The sequence below is a fragment of the Narcine bancroftii genome, chromosome 12 (assembly GCF_036971445.1).
Source record: "Narcine bancroftii isolate sNarBan1 chromosome 12, sNarBan1.hap1, whole genome shotgun sequence".
Lineage (NCBI taxonomy): Eukaryota > Metazoa > Chordata > Chondrichthyes > Torpediniformes > Narcinidae > Narcine > Narcine bancroftii.
In genome coordinates this window covers 28936218-28947373 of record NC_091480.1, presented here as the reverse complement: position 1 = coordinate 28947373, position 11156 = coordinate 28936218, and the positions used below count along the sequence as shown (strand labels likewise).

At 36.3% G+C, this 11156-nt stretch overlaps 1 protein-coding gene across 11 annotated transcripts in view; it reads right to left on the bottom strand.

Annotated features, from left to right (window-relative positions):
* Positions 1–275: 275 nt before the first annotated feature.
* Positions 276–11156, bottom strand: part of LOC138746908 (uncharacterized) — a 67989-nt gene continuing 57108 nt past the window's right edge. For all 11 annotated transcript variants that reach the window (XM_069905553.1, XM_069905550.1, XM_069905556.1 and 8 more), the window contains 4 exons: positions 8210–8331; positions 7029–7151; positions 1810–1867; positions 276–1621 (listed from right to left, as the gene is read on the bottom strand). In XM_069905553.1, coding sequence (XP_069761654.1) covers positions 1547–1621; positions 1810–1867; positions 7029–7151; positions 8210–8331 — 378 coding nt within the window. In that variant the 3' untranslated portion in view covers positions 276–1546. The remainder of the gene's footprint in view (positions 1622–1809; positions 1868–7028; positions 7152–8209; positions 8332–11156) is intronic.

The following is an 11156-nucleotide window of genomic DNA, read 5'->3' as shown; positions in this document are numbered from 1 at the left end:
TTTTCAAAAGAAAAATCACACAAATGATTTATATAAATCGCAAAACTTTATAATGTTGTCAAATGGATGGAATCTTACTATTCTTCAATACAAATAGGGTTGTTAAAGAGGAATGATTAAATGGGAAGCTGAAAACAAATCAACAGAGACCCCAGAGCAAAAATATTGCTCTTGCAGCAATGCTATGCTGAAGAGTTCGAAATCTTCTCCAACGGGGATTACTATAAAACGTCTAATGCAATGGCACTAAAAGTTCTGAATAAACGAAGCTCGGATTTGTACATGACCTTTCACTTTAATGTCATAAATAGTTTTACAGTCAAGTATATTTTTCATATAACATGTAGGAAATATAGCAGGTAATTTGATGACAAGTTCCCACAAATATCAGATAATCAATTTTGGTGATATTGTTTAAGAATTCAATTTTTACTGGCCACTGATTCACCTACTCATTGATTTGATGCTCACTCAGGAATAGACAGTGAGCTTCATTCATTATGGTATCTCTAATAAGGAACACCTCTCGGTACCAAAGACTTTAGATTCCGTGCTGTGGATCTGGTACAGGACTTCAATTTTTTTTTATTTTGGAGAAGCCAACGCACTTGGCACTAGTCTTCAATGGTTAGGGCATATTTACTTAAAATTTAATTAATTCTTGCAAAGATTTTACTTTGTCACTTACAAAGATTTTTTTCCCCCTACAACGCATGGTTGGAGGCAGTCTTTCAGAGACAAGTGTAAACCAGCAACATTTAATTGCCTTTTTAATTGGAAGGGGTCTATTAAATAAATACTCTAAAATTGTGGAACAATTCTGTGGAGCACTTGCATTCTTCCAGTACTGGCCATTTCATGAATGACTTGTATTTTTTTGATTTCTTAATTTCTTTCTTGGAGGAGATTGAGGTCTGACTCTTAAAAACAAAGCAATCCATATCCCCTGCAAAAGTAATGGTCTATGATATCTCCCACTTTACAAATATTTGCATAACCAAGTGTTCTTTAGCAACCCTAACTCCTTTATTAACTGGCAGAGAGATGCATTTCTACCTAGTCATTGCTTATTAGAATGAAAAGCAAAAACTAAAATAACCCAAAATGGAAAGGTGGCATTTGTGATCTACAATGTACAGTATTTCTGTTAATTTCTATTTTATGAATTACAAATTTGATGTACTGGTTGTTCTACTCATTTTCAATACACAACACCATGACATTAGGTAGACTTGCACTGCACTTTACATGAGCTTTCTTCAAGAAAGCAAAAATAAATAAATATTTATAAAGGTATATACGGATACTACTCCCTCCCACCATATAAACAGCTTTGTAATAAAATGCTACCGACACGGACTATTTCAAAAATTGTAAAAGGTAAAAGGCTACTTGAACCTTATTTCCATAGCCGTATGAAAATAAGGTGAAGTTTGTAAGTCATTACAATGTGTAATGTCGCAGGAGCCACTTTCACAGTCAATTGTACAACAAGGTGCATGGCTATGATATTTCACTGATCGCTTCTAGGACATCAAAATTTGTTTCAAAGTATCCTGTTTAGTTTATTCCGTAATTCAATAAACTGTGCAGTGTTGACCATTTCCATGGCAGGAACAACCTGAAAAATGGGAAATACATGAAAAATATTGGAGTTCACTGTCAGAGTGACTCAGCTAACACAGAAGTTCAAATAAATGCAATAGATACTGAGATACTCTCACATGCTCAACTAATACAAATGCTAAAACTATTATAACTATTTTCCTCATTTGACCATGCAATTTTAATCTTAAATACAAACCATACCTTATTCTGGAGAAAACTATGAAGAGATTCTATCCATATAGATTCCTTGGTTTTGAATCTGAAAAAATTAAATTTAAAACTGTAAAACATTAGCGATGCAAACTGGATGAAGCAAAAGATCCAGAATCTCAGTGACTACTATTGACATTCAATCTAGAAAGATGGTATAGGAAAAAATCTGTTGGCATGCCTGTGTGCAATGCATGCACTTAACACCTGAAACCTACTGAACCAAATTAAAATTTGAAATCACTGAACAACTGTTTACTTAAATAAACAAGCCTGTATTTAAAAAAAAACAATATTAGTCCTCAAAATAAAAATTACCAGGAGTTCAAAGTATCAGACAAAAATCCAAGGGTTAAGAATGATTCAAAAAGACAGGAGAACTTGAGTAAAGATGAGACAAAAATATCAGATTCGTGTTAATGGTACTTAAAAGAAACTTGCATCTGTAGGGTTATTAATTATTAGAAGTGGAAAAAGCAAAGTTATGGAAATTATACTCAATTCATGGTTGATGGCTAGACTGCATGGTGAATTTTTATGAACAAATGTACCATTTTAACCTTCAATGTTTAAATAATAAAGTCTCAAAATTTGACAAGCAATGCTAAAAGTATCAACTTCTAGATCTTACAATTTTGCAGCAAAAAAGCCACATTTCATTTGGCATCAGAAAGAATCAATTATAGATATTTACAGTTATGTACTAAATTATACAGTTTTATGCCTTGCAGGACAGGTTAAAAGCAAAGCATTAACTATATTTTTAAGTCTGTGAGTCCATGTAGAAAATTATTTTAGTTTCAATAACCAAATAGTGGAGTCGTAATGCAATCCTCATTTGCATGTTATTTCAAAATTGGTGATTTACAAGGACAATGTTGCCACAGTCCGAAGTGTTGTACTGGAGATTCTGGTAGATCAGGTGTCACCACCTTGGATTCACGAGATTTAGTTTTATTGTATTTTGTCCTCTATCAGGGAAACGGGTGGGGGAAGGGATGGGATGTTCCTAGAAAATGGTCCTTATTGGAATTTTCCACAATGCAAAACCACATCTTCTGTACACGAATCGTTGAAAAGAAATTGCATTTGCCTATTTCAATTAATTACAAGAAAAAAACATTCCATTTTTCACATTTTTAGGTTGTGACTTGTGAACTTTAAGGGCTAATTTTCGTTATCTGAACAGTCATAACACGAGGCCGTCTGTAATCAATATTTGTTGTACATTGTATAACTGACCTCTTTATAGCATTTATCCTATACTTTAATTAGGCTAATTACTATTATTCTCTATCAATGGGTTTGAGGAAGAAGCATTATTTTCTCTCTACCAGTTTAAAATCATCTCCAATCCCTATGTGATGATTTTACCATTTACCTGAGAAATGCTGCACTTCTTCATTGGTATATGGTGTGCAGATGTTAACTTGAACTGCATCTTGGATTATCCAACAACTTAAATGACAGCAAGGTACAAAAACACTGCAAAGCACTAAGATCATCCAAATATTTATAAAAAGGTGTTAAGGAACAATAAGCAAGGACAAATAATTCATATTTTCTGCACTAGTTTTCAGTCTACTTGCAAGAGAAATTGAAGGCAACTTCTACTCCCAGGTACCCTGGCTACGTCAATACACAAAAGAGCTGGAGAAACTCAGCAGCTCATGCAGCATCTACAGGTAACCATTGTTTCAGGCCTTACACTTTGGTCAAGATGAGACTAAAAAAGCAGGAAGGCATCAGATTAGAAAACAGGTGGGGAGAGAAGAAGAGGCAAGAACACAGGTCAACCCTAGGTGAACATGGATGGGAAAGAAGAGAAAAAAGCTGAGGTAATATTGTGGAGGGCGGGGGGGTGGGGGGGGGGGAAGAAAGGGATAGCTCTGAATAGAGAGGAAAGGAAACAAAGGGATAGGGGAGAAATGGAAGAGGAACCCTAGGCAAACTGGAGAAGTTGATGTTAATACCAATTGTTTAGAGAGTGCCTAGATGGAATATAAGGTGCTGTTTCTCCAATTTGCAGGTAGATTCTATTTGGCAGTGCATGAGACCAGTCTAGTTTCACTGCCCACCTGACAGCAGTTTATTTTTTGTTTCAAAAAGCGCTATTCTCACCATGGTGCAAAGTGGAACCTGATATAATTTAAGAAGTCACCATGTACAGCTCAGCCTGGCTAGATGGAAAAAAACAATTATAGGTTACAAGGTATGGCTACTTTCCTCCAGTGATCTGTACAGCAATGTATGTTTATTGAAAAATAAGAAATGCATCAAGCAAGATATATGGATGAACCATGTCCTTCCAAAAACCTTAGAGGAACCAAATGTTCACAAGATACCACCCAAAAGGCATCACAGAAAAGAGAATTTCAGTTCCCTGCATATATTTTGTCTTTTCCCTAGATAATGGGGAAATGGAAGTGGGTAAACTCAAGTTAGTTGACAGAAAATATTTTCAGTTGAGGGATCCTCAAAAGAATGACCAAGAAAACCAAAAAAGGAATTAAAGAAAAATCATTTTATACACAACACAATTCTAACCCTATCCTGAGAACATACAGTATTTCTCGAAACTGGTGATATTAGTATAAACTGCCTCAATGTCATTATTGAGCTTAGTATGGTCCCCAATGTACTATTTATTCAGAGATATGGATGGTGTTAATTTCCTAACCAGGGTGGGTAAAGGTGGAATTTCTCTCTTTTTCAGTCTTTTTTATTGGTTTTTATAGGAAATAAAATACAATGAGGAAAAGGGAATGAAACTGAAAATACAACATCATACTTAACAGTATAAATCCGATCCCCCCCCTCCACGGCAATGGGTGAAAATGAAAAAAATCAAAAGTATTTTATTTAATAAAAACCACTGAACCTATATGTAAAAAAAATGAACAAAAAAAAACAGCTGAGCAGCTTATCCTGAGGATTACATTTTTTGTTCCTACCGTAAATAAAAAAGTAAGACCATCTCTCATCTGGAAGAGTAAATATATCTAATCACATTAGAAACATTTACATCAAATGAAAATAAGACATAAAAGGTCACCATGTATCTTCAAATTTCACCGATGAACCAAATACATATCTAATTTTTTTTCTAAACTTAAACAGGACACAATAGGAGAGAACCACCGAAACATGTTTGCGGTCTAGAGTCTTTTCCATTTGAATAAGATGGCTCTGCTAGCCAACAATGTAGAGGAGACCACAACACATTGCGCAGGTACAGAAAAACTCCCCATGTCTGGTTCAATAACTCAAAAAGAGCAGTTATTGGATTGGGTCATAGCTCCACCTGGAGTAAAGTTGAAAAGATATTAAAAAATTTCTTTACAATAGTTTTCTAAGAGTGAGCAAGACCAAAAAATGTGTCAATGTAGCAATTCCAGATCTGCATTAATATTAGAAAAAATACTAGCCAATTTATCTTTGGACATGTGAACATTAAGCACCATTTTGAATTGGATATATTTGCCAGTTTAAAAATCTTGTCCCATAGATCCTCAGATAAGTTCCAGTTCCCAAGTCTTTTTAATCTTAACATGATACAATTTTAATGATTTATCATATATAGGAACAATTCTTTCCTTAGGATATGAGTGAACAGTTGGATTCTTAATAATAGAATAATTTCATTTATTTATTCATAGCAGTTTTTATTCTGCAATTCTATTTATATAACGATTCATGCTCTGCCACTGCAATGATTATATGAACTCACTTTTACTTAATTAATTTACTCAGGAACACAATCAGAACACTAGAAACTGCTATTAAACTTATGTCAATCAAGATACCAAACGGTTGGTAAATCTGAGCTGAAGAATGGGTGGGAGGCAAGACAGCATGTGACAACATCGACAGTTGAGTATCTTGTAAGGCACACAAGATTGAGACGTTTCTAGGGCACAGCCAGTTTCCAGATCTTGCTGGGGGAGTTTAGGAGCAGGGAGGCCCTGCAAAGACAGGACTCTTTTTTTAAAATAAAAATCTGTGATTAAATACTCCCTAGGTAAATAATACAAGTTCTCAGCTCGTTAAGGAAAACATCCTGGTTATGAAACACTTCCCTCTGGATGAGGGGATTGGATGTAATATCTCCAAATTTGCAGATGACACTAAGCTAGGAGGGGTTGTGTGCACGGAAGAGGGGGTCAGGAAGCTCCAGTGTGATTTGGATAAATTGAGGGACTGGGCAGATCCATGACAAATGCACTACAATGTGGATAAATGTGAGGTTATCCACTTTGGTAATACAAACCGGAGGGCAGATTACTATTTGAATGGCAATAGATTAAGAGATGGGGAAGTGCAGAGAGACCTAGGGGTACTTGTACATCGGTCTCTGAAGGCGAGCATGCAGGTACAGCAAATGGTATGTTGGCCTTCATATCAAGAGGGTTTGAGTCTAGGAACAAGGATACCTTACTGCAGCTGTACAGGGCCTTGGTGAGACCCCACCTGGAATATTGTGTGCAGTTTTGGTCACCTTATCTAAGGAAGGATGTTCTTGCCATGGAGGGAGTGCAGAGGCGATTCACCAGGCTGATACCTGGAATGGCAGGAATGACTTATGAGGAAAGATTGCACAAATTGGGATTGTACTCACTGGAGTTTAGAAGATTGAGAGGGGATCTCATAGAGACCTATAAAATTCTGGCAGGACTGGACAGAATGGATGCAGATGGGATGTTTCCAATGATGGGAAAATCCAGAACCCGGGGCCATGGTTCGAGGATAATAGGCAAACCATTTAGGACCGAGATGAGGAGGAATTTCTTTACCCAGAGGGTGGTGAATCTGTGGAATTCATTGCTACAGAGGGCAGTAGAGGCAGGTTCATTAAATATATTTAAGAGGGAATTAGATATATTTCTTCAGTATAAGGGTATTAAAGGTTACGGAGAGAAGGCAGGGACGGGGTACTGAACTTTAAGATCAGCCATGATCTTGTTGAATGGCGGAGCAGGCTCGAAGGGCCGAATGACCTACTCCTGCTCCTATCTTCTATGTTTCTATAAAGGAAAGAGAAACCAGACATCTCCAGAATGTGGATAGAGAAAGAGCCATCAGCACACAACTTTGGGTAAACTGCAGGTGGTGGAAATATTTTCAGTCTTGTAAATTAGTAACTTCTATTGTTATGTAGCAAATGCTTTTAGATATTTGACATTAATTTTGTAAACAAAAGAAATACTCACTCATGCCATCCCTCCACAAGGACAGTTAGCACAGGAATGCTCAGAGATTGAACAGTAGTTTGTTTAAAGGACAGAAAGAGGGTCACAAGGTCAGAAACGTAGTTGGCATCGTGACATTTAACCCTAAATTTGAAAGAAACACATTTTAAACATTGGTTTTCATTTTTGATCAGAATTTAGTGATAATTATAGAAATGTAAACTTGACAATACTAAAACCAGATTAGTGGAAAAGTAGGATATTTTAAAGGGGAATGATAAACTTCCTGCAAAGGACTGAAATTAAACTTTGAACACCCTTTAAAAGGATTTACAAGAAATAAAAGAGTTAATCTAATATTCAAATTGTATTTCATTTGCCTGCCAAAAGATTTTCATTGGATAATTGGTGTTTTGCATGTAATTTCAAATTTTCAGTAACCAGAATACCATGACATTCTGAATGGGGAAGGTTTATCAACAGTCCTCAAGGTCAGTGTTCAGGAGACAGTTTTCTTAAGATAATTTTGCACATGAATCACATGCAATAGGAAAGTTGTTTTAACCAGATCATTAAGTGATTAAGGAACAAATACATTGGAAATGATTACATTAGGTCTGAAATGGAAAAAAAAGTCAAAGAATTTATTCACAGATGTGCTTCACTAAATGTTTTAATCCCTCTCGCACAGTGAAGTCAAGATCATCTCATGTGTCATATCATACAAGGCAGAATTATGTTGGTGTGGGGGAGGGGCTAGATTTTTGATGTTTTGGTGGGTAGAAAAATCTTTGCCACAGCAGTGTTTTCTCTGGCCGCCTACTAGTTTATATTGGGGAAGTTTAAAAACAAGAAAATAAAAATGGAGTCCACGCTTGATGATGACATTCAAATCGATCAATCACCCATGGGGAAGTTAAAATTTCCATCCTGTCTTACACCTGACATCAACAACCATTGTGATCTCTACAGTAACCAATGATCAACTTTGATTGCATTTATATTATTTTATGCTGGACTTTTCAATGTACTTAGAAATAGAATATTGATCTATTTACTTTCAAGATAGATAGTTACACAATATCATACATATAGTTTTGTCTCAGTATTTACTATTCAATAATTTTATTCACCACAAGCATCTCAGTAGTTGAGAGACAAAAATCCAGATCTACTACTTACAGTGGAAAAATCTTACTTACACAGCAATGATCATGTTTCTATGTACATAAATGTTGTTGCTCAGAATGGCACAGAAATTATGCAAAATTTCCTCTTTCGTGCTTAGGCTGTCAAACAGGAGCTTCAGAGCCCAGATATTCTTCTAAAATTATCACAAACAATACAATTTAGATTTATCTCAATAAGCTACTAATCTATACATGAACATAAATTGCCTTCAATTCTCAGTTATGTCAATCCACCAACACCCAATCAATAGCAATGTGGTGGAAGTTGTTGCAGACACCCTGATAACCTGCTTAACATGACCAGCAGTGCTACCAAGCTCTAGCCCTCACCCGTATCTTGCCCAAATACTGTAAAAATCCTAAAATCTGGACTGCTTCGGTATTGGGTCAGTGCTGATTTTCAAGATACTCGGGTAGTACTTTAAAGATTCAAATTTAGGGAGGAATAAAGAGATGAACGGGTAAATATTGATAGTTTATTAATTAGCAAATACAGCATTACTCATTTATAAAAACGAGCAGTTTTAAAGAAAAAAATCAACGTGAGAAAAATGTAAACAAAACTTTCTCATGACAAAGAGCATGTCATGCTTGAAATTATGATTAAAAATGAACATTGAAAAATAAAAATACAGTACAATTTCTTTGCCATATATCTACCTGCATTAAGAGCGGTCGCTTGTTGCTGCTGTGCATCTTTGGCGCTTACAAATGCATGCACACAAATGCCCGCTAAATTTAAAAGGTTTGAGAGTCTGGATTCTCCAGTGGTCCAGATTTTTGGATTTTTACTGTAGTAATCTGAAGAATTAAAATTCCAGAGGCAAGGAGAGAGGGGTTGCCTTTGGCATCAAGGCAGTATTTCACCAAGCATTACATCAAGAAGTCCTGGTAAAAGTGATTACATTTGTATCAAAAGGGAACACTTCAGTGGTTAGAATCATACCTTGCACAATGGAAGATGGTTGCAGTTGGAAATCAATATTCCCATTCCTATGCCATCACTTTATGGATTTCTAAGGACAATGTCCTAGACCCAATCATTATCAGGTGCTCCTCCAATGACATCCTTTCCATCACAAGGTCAGAAATTCATTTATTGCACCATGTTCAATTCCATTCATAACTTGCCAACAAGACCAAACAATGTTCAAGCACAGGCTTATAAATGATGAGTAATGAATGAACCACAACCCTTTCCCGCCAGTCCAGGGCAAACCGAACCACTTGAATCTATTTTACTGCATTTTTTATATTTAAAAATAACTTCATATTTTAATTTAAATTTAGACATGCAGCCCTTCCTCTCCACAGGTCTGTGCCTCCCAAAAGCCCCAATTAACCAACAACCCCGTACATTTTTGAAGGGTGGGAAGAAACCAGAGCACCCAGAGGAAACCCACGCAGACATGGGAGAACGTACAAACTCCTTACAGACAGCCCCAAATTCAAACCTGTTCTAAGCATAGCTCTAACCACTTCACTAACCGTGCTGCACCAACACGAGTACTTTTTAGGTATTCTAATTTTTTAAAAATAATTACAATTTTTTTAAAAATTCAATCTCATTTAAATGTCTGATCAGCAAAAGAGGTTTAAAAATTCAAAGACCATTGATTGTGGCACATTATTAAGAGGCCTTTTGCAGGTGGTTTACCACTGTATCACCTCCTGTTCTGGTTTGACATGTCGGTATGATCCAGAGATGGTGATAAAGGAGTTTTGATGATGGGCATTTGACATCTGTTTCAACTTTTCCAAATGTGGACTTTGCAGGGACGACATTTGGATATCTCTTTGTAGAGTCCAAATCAGATGCCTAGATGCAAATGTTTAGAGCTTTTATTGCATTGTCAAAAATTTGTTCAAATGTTTGGCTTGACACGTCATTGCAGCAGGCAGGCCAAGGTCAAACCTGTGGTAGGTTTAGAACAGTGGTTTTCAAACTTTTTCTTTCCACTCACATACCACCTTAAGTATTCCCTATGCCACTGGTGCTGTTTAGGAAGGGATTACTTAAGATGGCATGTGAGTGGAACAAAAAACTTTGAAAACCACTTTTATCGCACATAAATGACTCGTTATGTGCACAGTTTCACAACTCCAAAGGAAATGGGTCAATGACAATTTTTTTTCAAGCAAAATATTTCAGTAACAATTGGGTCTAGAGCAGCGGTTCTCAACCTTTTTTCCCTATTCTTATACTGCTTTCAGCAATCCCTTACTAATCACAGAGCACCTAAAGCCTAGGGATTACTGAAAGTGGTATGTGCATGGAAAGAAAAAGTTTGAAAACCACTGGTTTGGAGCTATAAAATTAGAAGTGCCCAGATTAAAGATCTGATCTTCCGAAGCAAACTTTGTGGATTTTTAACAACTTTTATTTAGCATTTCTTCTGATGTAGCAGAGTGCAAGGTGAGGAGTTTGAGAACAAGAAAAATGACAGCAAGTCTGGACCACAACCATTTATTACTGCCTGGTCAGTATTCCTCTTCCACCACCCCTCAAAATTATCCTTTGTGACAGCTGCTTTCTCAATGCCATTCTGCCAGTTAAAATCAAGGACAACATGATAACTTTCTTGGAGAAGCTAGAAAAGTGGCTTTAGAACTCATGGGAACTCACCCAAGAGAAAAGGCATTTAAGGAATACTACAGCATACTGCAACACAGATGCAGTGCCAAAATATCCAGCAATGGGCAATCCATACTGTTTGGATTTAAAAAAAGGGCATTCTTTCCTTTGTCAGAGAAGCTAATGAAGTCCAAACTTCTGTGAAAATGCAACTAATCCCTAGTTCACTGGTTCTCAACCTTTTTCTTTCCACTAACATACCACTTTAAGTACTCTCTATGTCATCGGTGCTCTGTGATTAAAGGGATTGCTTAAGGTAGTATGAGGGTGGAAAGAAAAAGGTTTGAAAACCATTGTTTTAATCGTTTCTAATTGACTCATTAT